General features: G+C 40.2%; 1 protein-coding gene across 5 annotated transcripts in view; it reads left to right on the top strand.

Annotated features, from left to right (window-relative positions):
* The window catches only part of CDC42BPA (CDC42 binding protein kinase alpha), a 172,225-nt gene that overhangs the window by 63,741 nt on the left and 83,256 nt on the right, over positions 1-25,228 (top strand). For all 5 annotated transcript variants that reach the window (XM_037138820.2, XM_037138818.2, XM_053659562.1 and 2 more), the window contains 5 exons: positions 3,493-3,586; positions 11,571-11,771; positions 13,360-13,608; positions 15,868-15,947; positions 18,413-18,579. In XM_037138820.2, the coding sequence (XP_036994715.2) occupies positions 3,493-3,586; positions 11,571-11,771; positions 13,360-13,608; positions 15,868-15,947; positions 18,413-18,579 (791 nt within the window). The remainder of the gene's footprint in view (positions 1-3,492; positions 3,587-11,570; positions 11,772-13,359; positions 13,609-15,867; positions 15,948-18,412; positions 18,580-25,228) is intronic.

The raw sequence follows: 25,228 nt of genomic DNA, 5'->3' as shown, positions 1-25,228 counted from the left end.
CAATCATAAAGTAGGATACTGAGAAGAATGGTGAGGCCTTTTCTGTTTTGATGTAACTCCAAGATTTATTATAAGTGAAGAGAGAAATGAGGAGATTGATGTGCACATCCCAAACTTTGTATGAAAATTAATATATTTGTGTTTGCTTATGTACACAAAGAACACTCTGAAAGGATAAGTAGGAAACTAATCACAGTAACTACTCAGGCGGTGCAGGGGCTGGGTGAATGGGAAACAGGTGTGAAAGGGAACTATTTCAGACACATGCTTTTTTTATATTTTGTATTTTCAACAAAATGTTTTACCAATCCAAAAGAACTAAATCAGTAGAATTAAATCAAAACAAAACTAGAAAGTAGTACGTATGTTTTGAAACTTTGAAGTGCATTCCTTGTAAGCATGGCAAAGAGAAAAATCACAATGGAAATTACAAAATATTTTAAACAGAAAGTAAAAGTCCTACATATCAGAACTTGAAGATTTATAGTCACTTTCTTCTCTGTAATCCAGGTTTATGTTGCTGTTCTTTCCTTGAATCCTGAGTTAGAAAAGGCTTATGTCACTTAAAGATATTTTCTTTTCATATATATTTGTTTAAGATTGGAAAGTTTCAACATTAGAATATCTATTAGTTTAATATACCTAATACCTTTAGCAATTTGAGGGTTTCTACCGAAAGTCTAAGGCAGAGATCACACTTAATGGTGAAACATAGGAAACGTTCCCATTACAAGTGGAAGCAAAATGAGAATGATTGTTTGAAGAAAATCTTTAGCACAGTAGCAACAAAACTGCGGCTGACCTAGGACTGCAGATAATACCACATGTGGAAGCTCTCATGGAGAAAGCCAGTGTTCTTGAAGGACATGTGAGAAGACCCGTGAGTGTAATGTATACAGGATGGGAAGAGTCATCTTGTTAGATCTCCGTTCTCATCACATTAACCTACAGAATCACTGTGATTCCCATCGGAACCCCAGGATGTGTCATGGAACGTACTGACCCTCGCACCCATCTGGAAGAGCCATGGCCATTTACAAACTTGGTCTTCTGGCACAGGGGTGAACCAGCTCTCACCGTGAAGACATGCTCTCGGTCCAGGTGCAGGCACACAGGGAGGGTGACCATCCTTCTCTGGTTGTGTGGGGCATTTCCAGTGTGTGCCTGCTGTCCTGGGAATTATTAATAGGCTCTCTTTCATTCTGAAAACTGCTCAGTAGAATTGCACAGGAAGTCCTGAGACAAATCCACTTCATTGATGAGCGTGTGGTATTGTAAGTCAGGGAGAAAGGATGCCATTCATTAAATGGCATTGGCACAGAAGGGAATATCATTGGCCTTTATCTCACACTACACCCAAAATTAATCCCACGTAGATTGAAGACTGGAAGTGAAAAGGAAAATTTTAAAACTTTAAAATACAGGACACTGTGCTTATGGCCTGTGGAAGCAGAACGTAAGGGAGATTTCTGAGGACAAAGAGCGCAGGTTATGAGAGTCGAGTGGGGGCCACCAGGTGTGTGAGCAGTGGGGGACAGGTGGGCAGGAGAGGACGAACCTCAAGTTGTAAGATCAGTGAGATCCAAGGAGCTGATGTGCGACAGGGTGTCTGTAGTTAAGTGGTGTCTTGTGTCATGGAAATTCACCAAGAGTGTAGAACTTGTGTTCTCAAAAATAGATTGATATGTGAGTTGATGGATGTATTAACTTGATGGTGGGAATTCTTCCATTGCATGTACATAAGTCATGTTGTATACTTTAAATATATCACAGTTCGTCAATAAAAAACTGAAAAAAGTGGGAAAAGGATAACATTATAAATTATAAGACTACACAACCAATTAAGACTACATTAGTATTAAATGGTTTTTTATGAATGAGAAAGACAGTATAGACAATGAGGAAAAACAAGTCCATGTGCTGGAAGAAGAGATTTGTAACAAACAGAATTCTGGGTTAACCAGAATCAAATGACATATGGTACATACGGAGTATGAAAAAATGGGAAGATATTAACTGTCATTTTACAGAACAGGAGTCTGAGATGACCACTAATAACATAAAAAAGACTCTCGAGCTCACTCGCGACCCTGCCAGTGAAGTGGGAGCGCACGTCTCCCGTCTCAGCAGGTGCACGTCTCCGTGTCTGGCGGGGAGAAGCGTTCTCATCTGAGCACTAGGAGACATTTAAAATGTTCATCTGGGCTTTTTGTGTAGTAGCAACATGACAATCTAAAGTTGTTTGGAAACAATCTAAGTTCCATAAGCCAGAAAATTGAGAAATAAATTTTGGTATATGAAAGTATTCCACATAGAAATTAAAATTAATGAACTAGAGTAAAATGTATCAACATGGATAAATTTTAAACATAATACTAGAATAAAAGCAAGTTGCAAAACACTACACGTAGTTTGGTATCAGCTATGAAGTTTAAAGACATTCAGAAAAATACATAGTCTGTGGCTGCATCTGTGTGTACTAATAATAAAACACATGCGTGGACGGTGGTCTGGATTTGGCCTACGGGTCATAATTGGCCAGCGTGTGAGGTATGACACACAGAAATTACTGCAGTAATTAAGGGAGTACTGTTATTATCCCTGTATTACAGGTGGGAAAATGGAGGTTTAGAAACCTGAAGTGGCATCACTCAGGTTAAATTAAAATAACCTTACTGTTCTCTTAGTAACCCCATGCTATAGACTTTTTTTTACATACGGAATGCTTACTGAGGATTCTTTTTCTTCCTCTGAAAGTGGAATGAATTGTGAGGGCCTAATCTCACGTTTTTTCACAACTGTAATCTTTAGAGTATGTTTAGAAACTTTCCATTGCCGGGTATTCTTTACAATTGATTGTATGATTTTCTCAAGGTTTGCAACATATTTCATTGTTCCCGTGGAGAAACGCATACAAAAACTGTTATGTTTTAGTTTATTAGTTAGATTTGGATATCTTACAAGACATTGACTTAATAACATCAATAGATAGCTTAATACAGTGGTAGAACACTATTAAGCAGTTGTTTTCCAAAATCAACTTTACAAAGCAGTGTCTTTGTTTTGTCATGACTTGCAGTAATTGAGAATTTATTGATCTACATTTACAGTCAGAGTCCATGAAGTATATTTTTCCCTGTTCAATTTCATGGGCTAGATAGAGATTAGTATGCTTTGTAGGTTTTGAGTAACTGGCTCTTCTCTGTGTGCAGAAAGTAGGGACTACCAGGACTGTGGTAGATGTTGGGGTGTGTGCAGAGTCAACAGTGGGATGGTAAGGTTATTTAACTTTTTATCTGGGAGGAGCTTGAAATGACCTGCATTTTAGAATGTTTTAATATGAACCGAAGTCAGGATTTAAATCAATAAAGTTGTCAGAGGTTTCTAGAGTATTAATTTTAAAATAATTTAAGATTTTTAGATGGAGGCTATCTTACCAACTATCTGACTATGTCTATTCTTTTAAACTAAAAATAGAATATTTTTTTTCAGAGACATCAAGCCTGACAATATACTGATGGATATGAATGGCCATATTCGGTTAGCAGATTTTGGATCTTGCCTGAAACTGATGGAAGATGGAACCGTAAGTAAAGATACATTTTAAATTATTTTACCCACAGCCATTTGTGTTTTTTTTTTTTTTGCTACTTGTCTTCTTTTTCGGTCTAGAAACCATTTATTTATATTATTCATCTGTCCATCAGTCATTCTGTGCTTCACTTTCTTCCACAAAGGCATTTAGGCACACTTAGTACGTCTCGTCTGTAATCACGCCATTTCAGCTGCGTATTTTAACGATCCGAGGATGGGTCCAGTGCGCCTGTTATGAGGCCCTTGTTTGTTCGTTGTTTGGCTGAACTGTTTATTATTGTACTTGAGATATTTTTTCATTTCCCGATGGATAAAGAAAATAAATCTACATAGAAAAAGAAAATATGACTCCTTTGCTTTTATTTTTTTAATCTTTTTTCCCTAGTTGTCCGATTTTCCTGATGGACTGTGTTCATAAAATGAATGCTTGTTATCAGGAAGTCATCTAAGTTGGTTTAGTTTCATGTTACCATTTGCTTTAGTTGTTCCAACTCTAGGCCTCTCAGTTGTTTTCTTTCGCTTACTTAAAGTTTATATGCCCCATTTTTATTCTCTGGTTTGTTTTGGGTTTTGTTTTTACTTCGGTTTTTTGGCTGTACAGCAGAAGTCCAAACACATATCCTTTGAATTGGGAGAAATGTTTTTAGAGATCAGTTTAGTAAAATACATGCTAAAGACAATGAAAATGTGTTGTACTGGACTAGCAATTTGACTTTTGAAATTTTATCCTAAGGAGGTAACTTTAAGAAGATTATATGACCTCTGCCTCTGGCCATGATGCAGGGAGTAATTGGTACCAAATTGTCCTCTCACTGTAAACAGTAAAAGGGGACACAGGATTTGAGACGACTGTTTCAGGCAGTGGACAGCGGGCAGCACAAGACTTATTTCTGAGAGACTTTGTTACGTCTGCCAAACAGTTTCCCAGCACTGGGACAGTGGGCTGTTTCTGATGCAGGGAGCCAGAGTTAGAGCAGAGCAGAGTAGTTCTGCAGAGCTGGGGAGGAGGAGGTCAGACTTGAGTTGTGGGCACCTGGGACCTGCAGGGCTTGACGTGGGAGGGGAGGGAGTTGTGTAAACCTGTCTAATAGCCTAATTCCAAGTCGTAAGATCCACAGAGTTTGAAAGTGGTCCTCCAATAAAGGGACTTGAATCATACATAGATTTGCTGTGAATCTGTGCTTGAAGAGTATAAATCCAAATCCATGTGCAAGGAGATAAGTGATTTTATTTATTTGCTTAAGCAAGAATTAATAGTCCAAAGGAAGATAACCGAATTCATACTTTCTACAGAGTCTTACGGATAATGACCAGTATTTAATCAGAGATCACTAGGCCAAACAAAAGTGGAGGGTAGAGTGTGGGCTGTGGTACAGAGTTAAAAAACAAAAGTTGTCGGTAGAAACCGAAGTAGCACAGATGTTGGGTTTTAGCAGACAGACTTAATGAAACTTCATAAATATGCTTTAAAAATCAAAGGAAAATACAGTCTTAAAGATTATACAGGTAAGGAATTTCAGCAGAAAAATCAAATGGACCTTTTAGAAGTTGAGAAGTATGCTGGTAGAAATAAAGAATTCACAAGAGGAGGGTCACTGAATTAGAGGTGAGAGAAGAAAGAGCCAGTGGATTCAGAGACAGAGCAACGAAGATTCTCCATTCTGCAGAATGGAGAAGATTGAAGCAAACTAAAAACAGGCTCAGGGAACCCTGTAACTGGAATCGTTGGAGAAATGATTCAGTGTGGTTGAGAGGAAGGAATTGCTCAGTCACGTTAGCAATTCGGAGTGAGATGGGGGCAGAGGAGATATGTAGATTGATGGCTCAGACTTGCCAAATGTGATAGAAAACACAGATCTAAGAATCTGGCGTATTGCAAGCTTGTAAAAGAAACCACACCTAGCCACATCACAATTAAATTGCTGAAAATTAAATATGTATATATATTATATTGAAAGCAGCCGGAAGAAAAAACACATCACATACTCCAGAAAAATGGTTAAGAATGGCCAGTGACCTCTCATTGGAAGTCATGGAATGGTATTTTTAAAGGGCTGGAAAAACAAATCTGCAAAATTTCTGTATCAAACAAAAATATTCTTCAAAAGTAAAGGTGCATTAAAGGCACTTGGTGATAAATGAAAGATGAGGTATTAATCTCCAGAAGGCATAGTAAAAAATGTTTTTCAGGCCAAAGGAAATGATACCATTTGGGGTCTTAGATCTGTAGCATAAAGAATATTAGTAGGTTAAGTGGATAAAGAAAAAAAGACTATATTACCTTTCTATTTAAATTTACATACCAAACATCTGCTAAAAGCAAAAAGAATAACATTGTAACGGGGTTTATGACACGTAGAAGTAAAGGTAAGACAGTGGTCACACAGACAGTGCACGACGGGCACGTGGAATTACCCTGCTGCAAGGCGTGGAATTACCCGTGTTGCATGGGGGGTGGATCGGGCCAGGGAACGGAGGAGTGTGCTCTTCATTGGATTAGGGAATTTTCTGTTTCTGATCACTGAGTCTGTTGTTCGGGTTGTTATGGTTGTAATCAAATGATTTTTTCTGCATCTACTGAAAAGTGACAGATTGTCCAAGTTAAATCACTCCTGCTTTGGATCAGCATAACTTTATCTTGACATTGTGTTGATGTATCAGAACAAATTGCTAGATTGGCTCTGCTAAAATTTTGTGTTAGACTGTGACCTGAGATTAATCATGTTTGATATAGCAGTATAATTTTCTTCTCAAATTGTTCTTGTCTGATTTTTGTTTTTAGGTTATTTTCACTTTCTGAAATGTGAGGGGGGGGCATATCTCCTCCCCTTCCCTATTTTTGACTCTGGAACAGTTTATATAATAACAGGTTTCTGTTTCTTACATGATTGGTACAGCTCACTTGTAAATCACCTTTCCTGGTGTGGTTTTGTTTTCTCTTATTTTGTTTGTTTTCCAGATGGATTTATACTGTTCATTCAAGTTTTTTAATGTTAGATTTAAATAATGTTAGATTTGTTCTTGGGCACATTGTGGATTTCTTCTTTTTGCATATGTTGGGGGGAAGCTATTATAAATTAACTTTTTAAAATTTGCAGTTTGAAAAATAAATAAAATTTGCAGTTTGATAGCCTGTTGCTGTGTTCAATGATTGTAGGTCTCTTAGGTTTTCTATTTCTTCCTGAGTCAGTTTTGATTAAGTTGTATTTTCTTCTATGAACATTGCCTATTGTCAGTGAGTTGTCAGTTTTATCCGTTGAAAGTTGTTCAGGTTATGCTCCTAGTTTAAAAACTGTCACATGTGTAGTTTTGTCCTCTTTTCATTTCAAATGTTTGTGCTTTTCTTTTCCTTCATAATTTTGATAGAGAGCATTTTACTTTTTTTTTTAGTTCCAAATAGTTTCCAAATTTAGTTAAAACTCTGCTGTGGACCATTAATTATTATTTTGCTGTATGACTTTCAATATCTAAAATATTATATTCACTTATTTATTTGGTTATTCATTTCTAGTTTTATTTTAGTGGGGAATGGGTCTGTTTGATACCGGTGTTCTGGCATTTGTCAAGATTTGCTCTTTGACTTTGTAACAGCCTAGTTTTTATAAGTATTACATGTTTGTTGAAAAGAATACATTTTTTATCTAAATTTTGGGTACAGGCTTCTATATATGTCCATAAGATTAAAGTTGTTAATTTGTTCAAATTTTTAATAATCTTACCAGTTTTTTCCTGGTGTATATTCTTTCATTTTTAAATCTTTACTATGATATTAAATTATTAATTTTTCCCTATAATTATCAATATTTTTACAACTCTTTTGTAGCTATGTTGTTACATATTACTCAGAATTGCTATTCTGGGGTGTGTTCTTATATAATTAACAAATTTTTAAAAATCTTAATAATGAGTTGGCCTTAGAATCTCTTTGACAGATATTAATATGGCTTCCTTAACTTCACTTTGTTTAACATCCGCCTGCTGTGTCTCTTCTATTCCTTTTACCATTGTAGTGTCTTCCTGTTTGGGTGCATCCTTTACAACAGATTACTGCTGACAGTCGTAAAATATGTTCACTTTGGTTTTATGGGCCGTGCAGTGTGACAGTGCTGCCGTTTAATGGGGGAATTTGTGAACTTCATGTTGTTGATGTGTTTGGCTATATTCTCGTACTCTATCTTGTGCTATTTGTTACAGGTTTATATGCTTGTTTTTCTTTTTTCCTTCTTTCCTGCCTTTTATTGGCTCAGTGAAGTTTAGTTTTACTTCCGTTTTTTACTTCTTTGGAAATGATGCATTCTATTTCAAATATTTTAATGTTTATCTTAATTTTTTTCACATTCATTGTTTACATGAAGTCTGGAGTTAATCAGTTTTTCTACCATATTCCTAATCAATGAAGAATCTTAGCATATTTTACACCATGTACAAAAATTAACTCAAAATGGATCAAAGACCTAACTGTAAGAGCTGAAACTATAAAACTCTTGAAAGGAAAACACAGGGGAAAGTTTTTGATGTTGGATTTGGCAGGGACACCACACAACAGGCAGAAAAATAAACAACAGATGAACTGGGCAGCATCACCCGTGAAAACTGCTGTGCCCCCAGGTCACAGTCCTTGTAGGGAGAAGGTGACCTGTGGGATGGGGAAAAATAGTTGCACATCATATGTCTGGTAAGAGTGTTGTATCCAGAATGTGTAAATAACTCCTACAACTCAATAATAAATAACTCAATTCAAAATGAGCAAAGGACTTGAGTAGACATTTCTTTTAAGAAGGTACACAGATGACCGACGAGCACATGCAAAGATGCTCAGCATCACCCATCATTATGGAACTGCAGATCAAAACACGGCGAGATACTGCCTCGCACCCATTAGGATGGTTCCTCTGAAGAAGCACAGAAGGAAGCAAGTGTTGACAAAGGTGTAGACAAATTGGAACCCTTGCTCACTGTTCATGGGAATGTAAAATTCTGTAGCCTCTCTGGAAACGGTACGGCAGTTCTTCAAAAAATTAAAAATAGAATTACCGCATGATCCAAGAACTTCACGTCTAGGTGTGTACTCCACGAAACTGAAAGCAGGGACTTGGAAGGATGTTTGTACACCCATGTTCAGTAACAGCGTGATTCACAGTAGCCAGGGGACATAAGCAAATCTGTCCATTAACAGATAAATGGATAAATAAAACGTATGTGCATACACTGGGTGTTATTCAGCCTTCACAGGAAGGAAACTCTTAGATGCTGCAGCGTGGATAAACCTTACAAGCATTATGCTGAGAGGAATAAACCAGACAGAAGAGGACAAATACAGTCGGTTTTTCTTATATGAGCTCCCTAGACAGGTCACATTCAGTGAAAGTGCAGTGGTGGCTGCTAGGGCCTGGGGGAGGGGACGAGGGACCAGTTGTCCAGTGGGGACAGTCTCAACTCTGCAGGATGAAGAGAGGTCCAGAGATGGATGTGGTGAGGGTCGCACAACAGTGTACGTGTACTCAACGTCCCTGAGCTTGACACTGAGAATTGGTTATGGTGGTAAGGTTGATGTTATGAGTATTTTACCACCATTAAAAAGAATAATTAACAAGTAAATAAGATAAATATTTTTTAAAAAAGAAACTTAGACCACTTCAACCCTAATGCTCCCTTCAGAATTTGTTACTGTAACTAGGATTTTGGTTTCACCTTCCTTTCCAGTCTTCAAGTAGTTCCTCCTCCTTTGCCGCCTCCTTCTCCGTCTGTCCCTCCTCCTCCTCTTCCTGCTGCTCATCGTCCTCTTCCTTCTCTTCTTTGTCATTACTGCCTTCTTTGTTTACAGTTGCATCCGGCATCCCGTTCTTCCTTCTGGATTACATTTCTTGTTTTATGAACTGTGTTCTTTAATGCTTCTGTTTACGGGACAAGGACTGGGTATGGTAGTTCCCTCCATCCTTGTGGGAAAACATCTTTACTCAATCCTCATACCTGTGTTGCAATTAGGTAGGTAGGGGCTATAATTTTGGTAATTATTTTGTCTCGTTACTTTGAAGAAGTAATTTTCTTTTCTTCTGGCTGCTGTTAGCATTAATAATTGCTCTGTCAGTCTAATGGTCGTTCTTGCTTGGTAATCTCTTTAACATTCTTAATCTCTTTGCTTTTGGTACTCTAGTTTTTAACTACAATGTGCATAAATGTGTATCTGGTTTTCTTTACCTTTTCATACATTTTATGTATTTACTACTTTATTTCAATGACTAGGTTTTTTTAAACTTCTGGGACTTCTGTTTGATTTGATTTTTTTCATTTCTTTGTTCTTATGCTTTTAATTTTTTTAAATGTCTAATAAATTGAAACATTTCATGAAGTAGAACCGTCAGTTGTTAGGAGTCTAATTATATTGTTTGTTCGGATTTCTGGCTTTTGCTCATGACGTTTATTTGTGTAGTTGATTATGGGATTGTGCGCTCACTCACCTTCGATGGGCTTGCATGTGTGGGAATTCCATGTGGCCAGGTGTGAGCATGAGTGCCCAGAGCAGCTTTGAACTTGATGCTAGGCTTTCTGGGGCATCTAACTGGGGCCAGTATTTTTGCCAGTTTCTTGGCTTGAGAATTTCTGGGCCATAGAAGTTCTGTGAATTAAAACCCTAGATGGTGGGACGCTGTGACCTAAAGTTAGGGATTTGTAGCGGAGGGCGTTTTCTTCACGTATCAGCTGCGAATCAGGGTAGACAGAATGTCTGATCCTTTCTCCGCTCAGTGGCAGAGTTTGGAAATTCAACTTTCTGTTTACAGAATACCATCGAGGGTAACCGTTAGGGTAAAGGTTACATGGGGCAACCTCTCACTTCAAACCTCACATGAGCTCAGGACCTTTCCTTTGTCCTCAGTGTTAAAATCCAAGAGCCTAGGAAATGGAAACTGTCAATTCCCTAATCCCACTTGCACTTCAATGCTTCCCACCCCTGGTTCTCAGTGAGCTCTTCATCACTGGCCCTGAAGAGTTGTTATGTTTTAGAAAGTTTATATTTTTATTAAAAAAATGATCGTTTTTATTTTATCTGGTAATTTTAACAGTTTGGAATGTATGAGTTTTCAAAGTACTTAATCTAGGTATTGCCAAAGAGGAAGTCTGTTCTAGTGATTATTAAGAATGGTAATTTAGTTTGGAAAATTCAGAATATTAACCATTATTCTACCCTGAGAATGTCCATTTTATGGTATGTTCTTTTCAAACCATATAAAGAACCAGTTTTCTTTTACTTTAGAATATCTTACAAAATTTGTTCCCAGACTCTTTTTTCGCTATAATTTTCTAATGTATATCTAAGTTGCCATAATTGTATGCCCCAATTTTTGTTTATTGGCCTTTTATTTTTTAAAGAATATATTTTTCCTCTTTAATATTTTTAAAAATTAATAAGTAGTTTGCAGGACATTGTTATCATTTATTTCCTTAGGCTTCCATTAAGTATTTAAAATAATCTCCAAGTTGCTCAGAAGTATTAGCCATGTTTTTTCAGGGTTTTATCCCCATAACTAATTGTAAAATTTTCACAGTCCCAGTTTTTTGTGTGTGAGATTATCAGTAACAGTGTTCTAACAGTACCTGATGAAAGAAAGGCAGATAGATACAGGTATATATTAATCAGTTGTGAATTAATTTCAATGCAAAAAATAACAGTTTAGAAAAAAGTGTTCAAAACTCAATATTCAGTTTTGTGGTTGTGGCGTTTAAATCATATTGTTACCCTAAATGTGTCAATTTAGTAACAGCTGTAATAAAGGTTCTATTATATTATGGAACCTGGAGAACTATTAGTGTGGAGATTATGTAAAATTTAATTTATATGTTCAAGGAGGCTAAATTCAGATACTGACAAAGTTGTTATAAGATACTGTTTATTATATAAGTAAATGTAAATACTTTCAACTTAAAATTACTTGTTGCTGGTATTTATAGCAGAGTACTAAAAATATGAACTTCTTCAGGTCCAGTCCTCAGTGGCTGTCGGAACTCCAGATTACATCTCTCCTGAAATCCTTCAAGCCATGGAAGATGGAAAAGGCAGATACGGCCCCGAGTGTGACTGGTGGTCTTTGGGGGTCTGTATGTATGAGATGCTTTATGGAGAAACACCGTTTTATGCAGAATCTCTGGTGGAGACGTACGGAAAAATCATGAATCACAAAGTTAGTATACGTGTCTGTTTTTCATACTGATGGGAAATAATACGTGTAGTAAATTTAACGTGATTTAAAAAGAAGATATTTTTCTGAAAACAGTGAATAATCTAATTTCTACCCTAATAGGGGACGTGACAGGCCTGAATAATCAAAAGTCTATCATTATATGTAAAAAATTGCTAGTTTTAACCTTCTATATTTTATTAGAGAAGGTAATAAGTAGGAAATGAAACAGCTTCTACTAGAATAAACAGGTTGTTTTCAGTCATCACTGCTACAATGTAACCATGATTGAATGCATTTAAAAGATTCTCAGCCTCAGCAGTAATAAACGAAACACAAATTAAAATAAGCATGAGATACTTTTCCCCTGTCAAATTGATAAAAATGAAAAGAATAATAGTACTCCATACTGTGAGTAATCCAGTGCAATAGACATTATTGATAATATAAATTGATATACTCTTCCATCAAAAAGTTTCTAAGTATGCATCCAGAGTCTAAAAAATGGTAGGAACTCTTGATTGAGCAACTCCAGCTGTAGGAATCTACCCAAAGGAAATCTTCAGTAGAACAAAGATGTACGTACCAGAATACTTCTTCCAGTATTGTGATCACAAAGTGCGGGGAACAATGCGGATGCACAACAGGAACGAGTTAATAAAACTTTAACCCCCTCAGGACAAAATGAGGTGGAAATAGATGGTTCATAACAAAAAAAAGGATGGGTTTGATTGCTTGGTCTCGGAAAGTTATGAGCAATTGGAAGGATCTGGAATGTGACTAGGAGTATCCCATAAAGGGCCAGTCTGTTCTTTTTAATTTGCCCCAGTGACAGTTACGATTACTTGCTTCACACATACATAAATCAGTTTTACGGAACTGATGCTCTTCTCCCTGGTTGCAAAGATGCTCTACTAAATGGTGATGAACAGTCGAAGGATAGTAAGTAGCCACAGAGTGGAAAGCATGTAAAGCATTTCAGAGAGAAATCACTGTGCTGTAATGATCGTGCAACACGATTGTTCAGAGCACAGCTTCTGGAGTCAGACAGCTGCCGTCGAATTCCCAGCTCTGCGATTCCTGGGTGTGTGGTCTCGAGAGAACTGCTGAACTCTGTGCCCTGTTTCCACTTCTGTAGAAGTCAGGGTGGTAGTAGTACCTCCCTGTGCTGACTGCTCTGAGGCTCGAGGAAAACTCTTCCAACAGTGTTAAGTCCATATCACATTCTTTCAAAATGTTTATGGTTATCACTTAATCATTAGTATGTGGCTTCTGTGAACCATCCGTGCTCTCCAAATATTCAGGAAAATTCTATTTTAATGAATATTCTTGATTTTGACAGTAGTTTAAGGTATTTTAGCATTTAATTTATTATCTTTACAGTACATGTATGACTGAGTCAAATATGAAATTGAAAGTTTTTCACATAGACATTCTTTACTCATGCCTGTATTTCCTTCAGCATCAGTATTTTGTATCAGTCTAAACTTATTAGATATTTTAAAAATAAAATGTATTTTCAAGACAATAAGTGTTAAGCAACTTGGTAAGTTAAATACTGATTTATATCTGTTTCTTTTATTCTGTTTAGGAAAGGTTTCAGTTTCCGCCTCAAGTGACAGATGTATCTGAAAATGCCAAGGATCTGATTCGAAGGCTCATTTGCAGCAGAGAGCATCGACTCGGTCAGAATGGAATAGAAGACTTTAAGAAACATCCCTTTTTCAGTGGGATTGACTGGGATAATATTCGAAACTGTGAAGCACCTTATATTCCAGAAGTTAGTAGCCCAACAGATACATCGAATTTTGATGTGGATGACGATTGTTTAAAGAACACTGTGAGTATGACAATGTGAAGTTCTGTCCCTGTTCTTTGTAACATGGTTGTGGAGAAACGTTATGGACCATCTTATCAGTGATCAGACAGTAATGGCTTCTGGTATTTATTTTCTCACAAGTTCAAGAAATTGAGAGAATGTGCTGAGCTGAACTTAGTTATTCATGACTAGGAGCAAAATTAAGATTCAAAGGTTTACTTCTTAGATTAGTTATGCCATTAGAGTTCCTAAAACGTGGATTTCATGATGGCAGCATGAAGCGGCAAGCACATCTCTCCTAAAACCACCGTGAAACTGGACAAAATGGTCACAGCCATTTCAGGGCTTGACCAATCCACCATAGTAAATAAATTGAGAAACACCTCCTCATGAAAAACCACTGAACTTTGGTTAGGAACAGCTCCCCACCCCCTTCGCTCTGCGTGGGCGGGGCCGCAGAGCTGCCAGCCTGGAGCTCCAGCAGTTCTGCTGCCCGAGGGGCTGATGGGTCGGAGAGCTAGGGACCCGGACCCAGTGGTGTCACCGCTAAAGACCGCAGACCTGGCAGGGACTGAGTGGGCAGAGAAGACCTGCAGCGGGACCAGCCGGAAGTTGCAGCCCTGTTGGGGGCAAGTGGCAGGCCGGCAGGTCAGCCAAAAAGCCAAGTATTTTTAGCTCATGGCCAGTGTGGTTTGTCAACCTTTGCCCTAAACCATTACGTCATATCAAATTAGAATTTAGAAAAAAAAAAAAAGACCATAAAGTTTTTATGTTTTTTGCCTTTTTAGCCTTCTTAGTTTGAATTTTCATTGTAATTATTTTATTCTGCACTAAGAATTTTTATATGAATTTTATATCCCCTTTCACTGTTTGGTAAGTAGGTAAAAGAAGGCAAGTACGATATGATTTCACTTATGTGTGGAATCTAATGAGCAAAATAAACTAACAAAATGGAAGCAGACTCGTAGAGACAGAGAATAGAATGCCAGCTGTCAGAGTGGAGGGAGCTTGTGGGGCTGGGTGGAAAAAGTGAAAGGAATAAGCAAAAAAACCCCAGTCCTCCCTAAACGCCCCCTCCCCGAAATCATGGCCACAGACAATATGGTGATTACCAGAGACAACAGAGGGTGGAGAGAAGCGGGGGGGGGGGGGGGGGGGGGGGGGGGGGGGGGTGAGAGGGTGAGGGGTGGATGGTGATGGAAGGAGACTGGACTCAAGGTGGTGAGCACACACTACAGTATACAGATGACGTGTTACAGACTGCACACCTGAAACTGTACGTTTATTAACAAGTGTCACCGCAATAAATTCAGTAAAAATTTAAAAAATAACCCCTTATACTTTCCTCTCTAAACATCACAAAAAAGAGTTAGACTTTCCTCATCAGTTTTCTATTCTAGGATTATATTTACCATTAACAGAAATTGTGAATCATTCCAAAGTAAATACACAGTGCAGTCAGTTATTATTTATGGTAGTTATGGTTGATGACATTGCTGTGAACACTGTTACTGGAGAATAGTGAACCATTGCCCCTGGGGAAAATAGGTGCAGGTTCCTGTGAGCCTGTGGTCAACACATTTTTATCAACCGATCAGTATGTAACTTTTTTCTACGTGTATTTCTACTTAAAGACAGCTTATTTAATAGATATTGCCGATGCGTCTGCGCTGAGCTCACGCCCAGCAGCACTGTAAGTCATGCTGAACGGGCGCGCCGCCGCTTTCTGTTCGTAAGGCACACCACAGCCTTCCTGCGCAGGAACAAAAGACGGCGCGTTGGCACCGTGCTTGGGGGCCATGTAAACAGAAAATCACCCATAAGAAGCACGGAGCTGCAAAACGTGGTACACTTAGACCCAAAGAGCATACATTCTGCGCGGTGTGAGAGCCGACACAAGAAGGCAGGTGTCCCTTGTTCAGCTCCAGCCGGGAGCGTGTGTAGGGCAGCCCAGAGTTTGCTTTGCTCCGCGCCTGTCTACTGAAGTGCTGTGAATACTGGTTTTGGGTTACAAATAAATGTCAGTGACCAGGCAAATTTGCAGATATGGACTACGTGAAAAAGGACTGTACGCTCTCTGTCAGTCAGACTTTTCATCTTTCATTTTATTCGAATTTTACGATAGCAGTGTTCATGGTCTAAATATATCACTGACCATCTGTACCAAACTTACCAGTGTTTCCGAATTGAACATTCGCATGTTTCCCCGTTGGCAGTTCATTTTTACAGCCGGCAGGCCGCAGGTGTCCAGTTCTCACCAGGTGTTTTTACGTCCTGTAGGAGACGATGCCGCCACCAACACACACGGCGTTTTCTGGCCACCACCTGCCATTTGTTGGTTTTACCTACACTAGTAGCTGGTAAGTTTCAGACGTTGACATAATTTGCACAATTTAAAGAAAATGAAAATGAATTGTGGTTTAAAAGTATATAATGTGTAAGAGAACTTTGTAAATCAAAAATTAAAAATAGCCTGAAGCTACTGCTGGACTAAATTAGACATTTCAAAATGAATAGAACAGAGAGAATCGTTACTCTTTTGGGGGGAGAAGGAATAGGACAGATGGCTCAGAATCTAACAGCAGTGGGGCGGGAAATAGGGGCGTCCCCTGCTGTCGAGTTAACGCTCTCCAGACGTCAGGAGACAGAACTTTCAACTTCTTCACCTTCTTTAGTCTTCACCGTCTTGTCACTGACCCTCGCTCCACTCGTCCCTTCTCTGTCCCCCTCACCCAGGTCAGATTTCCTGGACAGTGACTGAGGTATCTCCTTGTGAGTGTCCCTCAACTACTCAACTGTCTTTTTGTCCCACTGGCTTTGCTAAGTTGACATTCATTATTACAATTCAGTATTCTGCCTATACCTGTGCAGTTCAGTGTCTAGGAAAAGTATGTAGCTGTTCTTACTGGCCTCACCTCCAGTCAGGATCACTGACTCCAGGTTCCTTACACTGCTGGGCAGGTCACCCTGTTACCCTAGTGCCTGTTCACGCCTCCACTGCCCTGGAGGCTGTTCCGGATTGTGCTCTTTCCTCCCAACACAGTCGTCCTCACTCTCTCCTGACCTCACTGCCTCTCCCACCAGAGGACGAAGCAAACCACAGAAACTTCCACAGCTCCCATCGCCACGTTTACGTCCCGCACACGCCTGGGCCCACATGCTTTTCTTGTTACGCGTGAACTGTGAGCTGAGGCCCCCCCCCGCCCCTTCCCTCCCCCCCCCCTCCCTGCTCCCTCGTCGATTTTTCCCCTTCTCTGTCATCCGCACGGTCCGATCATCCGCATCAGCCCACCAACATGCAGTGCTTCCTCCCATTTTACAGCCAAGTGTACACTCTCTCTTAACCCCACTTTCTTTACCTGCTACCAGCCATTTCTCTGCTCCACATTACAGCAAAATTACTTCCAACTGTTGCCTGTATTTTGTCTTTTTTCCTCACTGTTTTTTTCTTGACACCACTCCAGTCAAGTCTGTGCCCCCATCACCCCACGCAGACTGCTTTTGTCACTCTCACCACCGACCTCCATGTGGCTAAACTTAGTGATCAGTTCTCGGTCCGTCTGACTGGCCTGCTCTCATCTAATTTGTCCTGACTCTTTACCACTAAAACGCGCTCTTCTCTGGGCTTCCAGTGCACCCCCTGACTTCTCCTCGCCTTTCTGGTCTGCTGCCTCCCGATCCGCCTTGTCCCGCGGCTTAGTCTTTGGGTCTTTCCCACTCACACTGCCCAGTGCTCTCACGGGTTCTTACTCACGGCTCCTGGTGTGCACTTCCAGCTGAGACCGCCTCCTCTCTCCTGCTTCAAGTCTCTCTCCCCCACCTACTTCACATGTTCATGGCTTGGGTTCTTACTTTCTCTGCACCTGGCTGAGTGATCCTGCTAAAAAAGTTAGGTTAGATCATGTCATTCCCCTTCTCAGGACCGCCCCCACCGCCCCCACCTCTGGTGACCTTGGACCCCGACTCCAAACCAAAGTTCTGACAAGGCCCTGCGTGGCTGTCTCACGTCACTTACCTTCCTGATTCTGCCCACTACGACTGTTCCCCTTGCTCACCCCATGCCAGCCACACAGGCCTCCTCTCTGGCCCATGAATGTGCCAGACGTACTCCTGTTTGCAGGGTTTGCACTTCTGTTCCATCCGCCTGGAATGCTTTTCCCCAGTATTCCCAGAGCCCCCCCCCTCTGGGCTCCAGTCAGAGTTACTTTCCGAGTGACGACTTTCCTGACCACTTTATCTAAATTTTTATTTCCTCCCTCTCAGTACTTTATTTCCCCCTTTCCCTCACTTGTTTTTTCTTTAGCATTTAATGTTATGTAATGTACTGAATATTTTACGTATCTTGGTTATTTTTGTCTCTGTCACTGGAGAATGAACTCTACATTGGGCACGTTTTATTCTCACTATTGAGTGTCCAGCACCTCAAATATTTTTATTTAAATTTTGTTACATTGAAGAAAGCATCTCACCTTTGAATTCTGAGTTCCAGGGAGGAGGACCATGGTGGTGCTTTTGACCACCAGTTCACTGAGATGGTTACGTTGTTTTAAGCTGCCAAAAATCCCTCAGCAAACTTCATTTTACAATTTTTGGTTATTAATATAAATGCAGGGTAATTTGGGTTAAATCGGTTTTCATTTTTTAAAAATGCTTCTAAAAAGTCGTTTATGCTGATTTTGCAAAGAAGAAAAGTTCCACTGTCATTCTAGATGGCTACCTACAACGAGGTATTCAAATCCACGTTTTAAACAAATGGTTTCCGAAGGTTACCTTTCTTCTTTAAGCTTTGTGTTCCGGTGTAAATGCACGTTTCCCCTCTCCCCAGCGTCCTTTCCGACCGGAGCTGCTTGAGAGTCAGCGCTGGCCCTGCTTCCCTGGATCTGGACGCCAGCGTCCAGAGGACCCTAGAGAACAACCTGGCAACGGAGGCTTATGAAAGAAGAATTAAACGCCTTGAACAGGAAAAGCTGGAATTGAGTAGGAAGCTGCAAGGTGAATATAGACAATATGTTTCCTTTTTGAATTGGACTCAGTGTTAGGGGCTGTCTATTATAAGTGGTTGCTTTATCTTGAAAATAATTTTTTTTATGAAGTAGAGAAAAATCAGGTTGTAGAAATTTATGCAGAATACAGTGTAATATTTATGTAAATTCACAAAATCAATAGGAAACAAAATGGCATTGGTTTCCCACAGGTATCTGTGTGTACGTGTGTAAACACACACACAGGAGTGGGCCAAAGTAGGTTAAATGACCAGCCAGTAGTGCCTAAAAGGTAAACCATTAGTATGGATACAAAATAAGGAGATAAATAATACAAATAATTTATACAGTAAGTAATAATAATAATACGAGGAAGAACTCTGTTTTGTGTACTCACAATTGTACCCCTACTTTTGCTCACCCCTGTATAAAAGATGGGTGGGAAAAAATGAGACACAGACATTGATTTGTTGATCCATTTATTGATGTACTTGTCAGTTGATTCTTGTATGTATCCTGACTGGGGATCGAACCTGCAACCTTGGCATAGCAGGAGGATGCTGTAACCTCCTGTTTCTGTTTACCTTTGTGGGTTGATGGTTCCCCCTGATGACACGCTCATGCCTCCCCCTCCTTTTGTTTTATGTCTGTACCCCAGATTTTTGCTTTGTAGTTACACAAGGGTTACGTAAAATGTCTTATGGATAGTCTGTTTTTTCTGCTGATAGTCCTTTATCTTCATTCACCTATAAAAGTTCCGTCTTTTATTCCCCCCTTTTATTTCCTGATGTCACAAATTCTCTCTCTCTCTCTCTTCAGTGTCAATTTGTTACCAAATTGTAGTAGCTATAGTTATTTTCAGTGCTTTTTTTTTCTTTGACATTTGTTCTATACTAAGAGTTTACCACTATCCTAAAATAGAGCTACAGTTTTTCCTAATTCTGGCTGTCATCTTAATCAGGGTTTTGTGTACTTTCATCTTTTCATTTTAGGTTGCAGAGCTCCTGTCACCATTTCTCCTAGGTGAGAAATTTCCCCTCCGCTTTTGTTTACCTGGGAAAGTAAACAGAACTTTAGGTTTTGTTCTCCTTAGCAGCAGAGGAAAAATTTACTGGCTAGCGTATTCTTGGCTGGCCATTTTTATCTTTTAATACTCTGAGAATGTGATTCCACTCTCTCCTGGACTATAAACTTTCTGCTGAGAAATCTGCTTATATCCTAATGAGGCTTCCTTTGTGGGGTTTTTTTTTCCTGGCTTCCTTTAAAATTAGTTCCTTATCATTGACTTTTGATCATTTTACCTTACTGTATGTTGGAGGTCTTTTTGCATTGAGGTGATAAAGTGTTCTATCAGCCTCTTGGACTTGGGTGTCTAATTCTCCCCCAGGTTTGGCGAGTTCTCAGCTATTTTTTCTTTAAGCACGCTGCCTCCTCCTCCCTCTCTGATCCTTCTGATACACCCGTTATTTATATGCTGGCTTCTCTGATGGAGTCAGACAACTCTTGTAGGCTTTCTTCACTTTTTCCAAAATTAATTCTCTTTCCTTTTCACCGGAGTCATTTGTAACACCTTTTGTACAGCTTGCTCTTCTCCCTCCCATGCGATCTGCTCTGTGTCCAGGACTCTGTATCTAATGCATTCTTCATCCCATGTACTGAGTTCTTCAGCTCCAGAATTTTTGCTTGGTTCTTTTATAATTTCAGCCTCACCGGGAAATCATTTATTTTGTTCATTAATCTTATTCCTGAGTTCACCGAATTGCCTTTCTAAGTTTTCTTTTACTTTGTTGAATGTCTTCATAGCATCTATTTTGAATCCTCTATCAGATTGCAGTGTTCCGGGTCTGGGAGTTTGGCTGCTGAAGAGCCGTCATTTCCTTTTCTTGTGCTGCAGCACTGTGGTCCTTCAGTATCTTCCTTGTTTAGGGAGGGAAGACTTGGTTTGCTTTGATTCGAGCAGTGGAACAGCTTGGCAACCAAAAGCCTTTCTTTGGCTTCTTTGGCTTTCCAGAAGGTGGCGATACAGCACAAGGTTTTGGTCACTCTTAAGGGAGTTGACTTTAAATAGGCTTAAATGCTGGCGGCAGAGTTAGTCCGAGGTGTGTGCTTAGCACCTGCTACTCTGGGTGTGCTCCCGACCTGGTAGGGGGAACCTCAGGTTGGGGAGTCCCAGAGGTCTGTGGGCGGACAGCGTGCAGTTTAGTTCTCTTTGTCTGCCCTCTCCCCGGTCCTCCCCGGTCCTCCTCGGTCCTCCCCGGTCCTCCCCGGTCACCGAGGTCTCTCCTCAGAAAGCCAGGTGCTGCTGAAGAGCACAAGGCTCCCCCCAGCGGCAGCGCTCTGGGCCAGGCAGACGTACTCACTGTGCTCACTCTCTGTCTCCCCTGCTAGAAAGGGCTCTGCTGCCACCCCCCCCACCGTAGCTCCCACAGCTCTGGAGCCCCCCCAGGTCAGGTCCACCCACCTGTGGGTCTGCGGTGGGATGGGCCTCTCGGGTGCACTGGACCGCTGCACAGGACGCCTGTGTCTAGTAGTGGCTGTCCAGTTAGGTGCAAGTCACGGGAGATAGAGGAATGACCCATGTCACCGTGACGCTGCTGTTACTCTGTTTTGATTTTTAAGTGGTGTTATACATACAGCAAAGTGTGCATAAATGTTCATATATGTGCAGTCACGTAACCTTTACCCCAAATGTACAAGGCAGTCCTAGCTTAGCATAAAGCTCCTCCGTGCCCTCTGCCCTTTAGTTTTCCAGCACTCAAGTAAACACTGTCCTAATGTTTTGTTATTAGTTAATTTTATCTGTTCCTGAACTTCACATAAACTGTATCATATAGTATGATCTCATTTGTATCTGGCTTCTTTCGCTCAATGGGTTTTTCAGATTCATCTGTTATGTATTTATCAATAGTTCTTTTTTGTACTGCTGTTTAGTGTTACATTGTACATTAATACTAAAATCATGTTTATCTAATGTCTTAGTATGTTCTGGCTTGAATAACCAAATCCAACATATTGGGTGGTTTAAAAACAACAGAAGTTTATTTCTCACAGTTCTGGAAGCTGAAGTCCAAGGTCAGCATGCCCCCATGGTCACGTGAGGGTTCATAGCCAGTGTCTCCTTGCTCATCCTCAGCTGGCAGAAGGGCCTAGGGATCTTCAAGGGCTTTCTTTTATGAGACCCTGATTACATTCATGAGGACTCCACTGTAAAACTCAAGTACCTACCAAAGGCCCCATCTTCTAATAACATCATCTTTGGGTAGATAGAATTTCAACATATTAATTTGGAGACGGGGCACAAACATTTAGAACATTCCATGTGATTTGTTGCTGTTGAGCGTTTGGGTTATTTCCAGATACTGACTTTTATGCACCTAACTTCTGAGAATGATCTCTCTCTCTCTCTCTCTCTCTCTCTCTCTCGGTCATATGTATTTATTTCTCTTGGACATCCAGCTAGGAGTAGGATTTCTGGGACATGGGGTAGTGTGTTTTCAGCTTTTAGCAATTCTGGTGTCTGTATACTAGAGTAGGCTCTGATTTTAATTTGTGTTTCTCTAGTAAGTAATGAGGTTGAGTGTCTTCATATATTTGCTATACATTTGGATAGTCTTGTGAAGTCCCCATAGAACATTCTTCCCCTTTTTTTCTGTTAGGTCTTCATCTGTGTTTTTCTAAAAAATAACTTTTGCTTACCACTTCACAGACAGCGTAAAACCTTGCGACAGCCCTCTGTGTGATTGTCGTCATAAGCTTTATCTCTACGTTGTAAACCTTTCAGTGCGTTTATGTTCTTGTTACTTTACATTATTTCTTTACCTGTTAATTTTTTTAAAACATCTTTTTATTTACCTAAATATTTACCCTTCTAGTGCTCTTTATTTCTCCCTGGTGATTTGTTTCCATCTGGAGTTGTTTTTCTTTAATCTGAAAATGTCCTTTAGTATTTCTTTGGATGTATGACAAAGCCTCAGGTTTTGTCTTGAGATGCCTTTGCCTTCACTTCTGAAGGACCTCTTGCTGTGTTGGACGTCTGGCCTTTTCTGCCTTTCATTGCTGTGCAGGGACCACCCTGCTGGTTTCCCGCATCCACTGTATGTGAAAAAACAGCTGTTCACCTCGGTTTCTTGCATGCGCACTGGTTTTCCTTTCCTGGCTTTTAAGCTTTTCTCCTTAACTTCAGTTTTAAGCAGTTTGACTAGACTCTGCCTACGTACAGTTTACTTTGTATTAATATAAAATCCTGTGTGGGATGTGCTGAGTTCCTGGAATCTCAATTGACATCTTTTATCAATTTTGGAAAACTCCCAACTGTAATCTCTGTGGACACACATATGCGTGTGTTTGCCCCATTCACTCCTCCCCTTCTGGGACCCCACTGGTGTCTGTATGTTGGGCTGTGGCCCACATTTCTTATCCTGATCCTCCCATTCTTAGTCTCTTTGTGTTTAATTTGAATATTTTCTATTGACTGGCCTTCAGGTTCATTACTCCTGTCTCCTACTGAGTCTTAATTTCAGGTATAGTCTCTTTTAGTTCAGTAATATCCATTTGGTTCTTTCCTACGGTTTGCATTTCTCTGTTGAAAATGTTCATCTTTATGTTTTTCTCTATTTTTTAATGTCCTTGGGTGATAATTCCAACCACACAATTATTTGTGGGTCTCACTGTATTTTCTGGCCTTTTCTCCTGATTATTGATCACACTTTCATGCTTTTCAGATGTCTCACAATTTTTACTGAACGACAAATATTATGGGTAAAAGTAACATATAGATGTTTGCGTTATTTTTACTCAGATAGAGTTTTCCCTTTCTCTGTTCTGGGCTGCAGGTAGTAGGGTTCCTAACCAATATGGGTTTATTATCTCACTGAAATCAGAAATAGGTGGGTTCAGTGCTGATCATGGGGTTGGCTCCGTGGTCGTGCTGGCCTCCCCTCACGGTGCCACAGTGTTGCCGAAGCTCTAGACGTCATGTGTTCATGCATCCACAAACCCCAAAAGAGAAGTTCCACTTTCTCTCATTCATGTCTTACTTAATGGAGATTAAAGTCTTTCTGTGAAGCCCCCTAGTGGACTTCTAAGGTATACCCAGGTCGCATACCTAACTCTTAACTAGTACTGGTGATGTAGAATGGGATTACCATAACTGGCTTAAACCGCCCACAGTTTTGGCTGGGCCCACTTACCTGTGCACACTGAAGCCTGATACCTGAGCTGGTTTACAAGCAAAGAGAGAGGACTAGCTGCTGGGTAAGAACCCGACAGAGTCTGCCACCGGGGCTGTGTGTGTCTGGGAAGACACGGGGTTGGGTAGATTGTCTATTCTGACGTTAGGGTCACTAAGAATAATAGAGTTGTAATGGGAAGAGGGGCAGCAGACAGTATGTAAAACTGTTACTCAGAGAAAGAGTAGCACAGCGGGTAACTATATAAGCAGGTAGAGGGCATCGTAGCAGGCCTGGGACTTACGGGGAGGGCAGCGATGACAAAAATGAGCAAGGACACCCCCCATGCCCACCCTGCAGAATGTGGGGTGTCGGAGGAAAAGTAGCTCCTGCTAATGTCCACTGGGTATTTTTATGTCTCCTCATTCTTTTCTCCCAACTTAGATGTCTTTAAAATAAACAAAGAGTATTTTTTTTAAAAACAATAAAATACAAAAAGCATGAATTTCCAGCAAACCCAAAGTTGAAGAAACATGTAAGAACTTCTTATTGGGCATAAAATATCATGATTGGATGCACAGTATGGTTGTATTTTAACCTTTAATTCCAATTAACAAATATTTATTTACCATTGTTCATAATGATGATGATGGTATTCTCTGTAGAGGTGGTGAAGATGAATTAGAAAAATCTGTCCTCTGAAGGTCACAGTCGTTTGAAGTTTAATCAGTTATATGTGTATAATATAGTTGAGCAATTACATAAATTATCTAAGTAACAAATTCCATAAAGCAGCATATAAATAAGTACAATCATGCACCATCTAATGACGTTTCAGTCAACAGTGGGTCTCGTACACCATATACCCTGCTGGTCCTGTAAGATTATAATGGAATTGAAAAATTCCTTTGGCTTAGTGACACCGTCGCTGTCAGAAAGTCGTAGAGCAACTCGTTAATCGTTTGTTTGTGGTGGTGCTGGTGTAAACAGATCTGCACCACCAGTCACGCAGCAGTGTGGCACGCAAGTCAGTAGGTTTGCTGGGCGCGCTCCGTGATGTTTGCGCTTCTGACGACCGGGTGGTGTTACGTGGTACCTGACTGGTGTAGAGCAGTTAGTGGCATTTACGCCAACAAAAAGTTGGGGTGAGGTAGAGACTTACTATTTGGGAACCCTCTATGAGATAGCAGAAGAGCAATTTTAGGACAAGTGGGGTTTCATTTGACATAAATGGTTTTAAAGTTTTTTTACTCCATATTTTTTGATACTGTCAGGAATAAGCCTGAATCGAGTTAACATTTCTGTAATACCTTGCATCTTCTAACTAGAACCACAAGGTCAATAATCTCTATTTTAACCAAACTGTGAGCCAAAGCCATCTGTGGGTGGGCCTCAACTTTCACAGATGAAACTGGAAGGCCAGCACTTTTGCACACCCTGGCGAGAAACCGTTAAGAACAATAGAGTTAAGTAAACTGGGGGATGAGCACC

The sequence above is a fragment of the Artibeus jamaicensis genome, unplaced genomic scaffold (assembly GCF_021234435.1).
Source record: "Artibeus jamaicensis isolate MK-2021 breed Jamaican fruit bat unplaced genomic scaffold, CSHL_Jam_final scaffold_754, whole genome shotgun sequence".
Classification (NCBI taxonomy): domain Eukaryota; kingdom Metazoa; phylum Chordata; class Mammalia; order Chiroptera; family Phyllostomidae; genus Artibeus; species Artibeus jamaicensis.
This window is presented reverse-complemented; position numbering and strand designations above follow the sequence as displayed.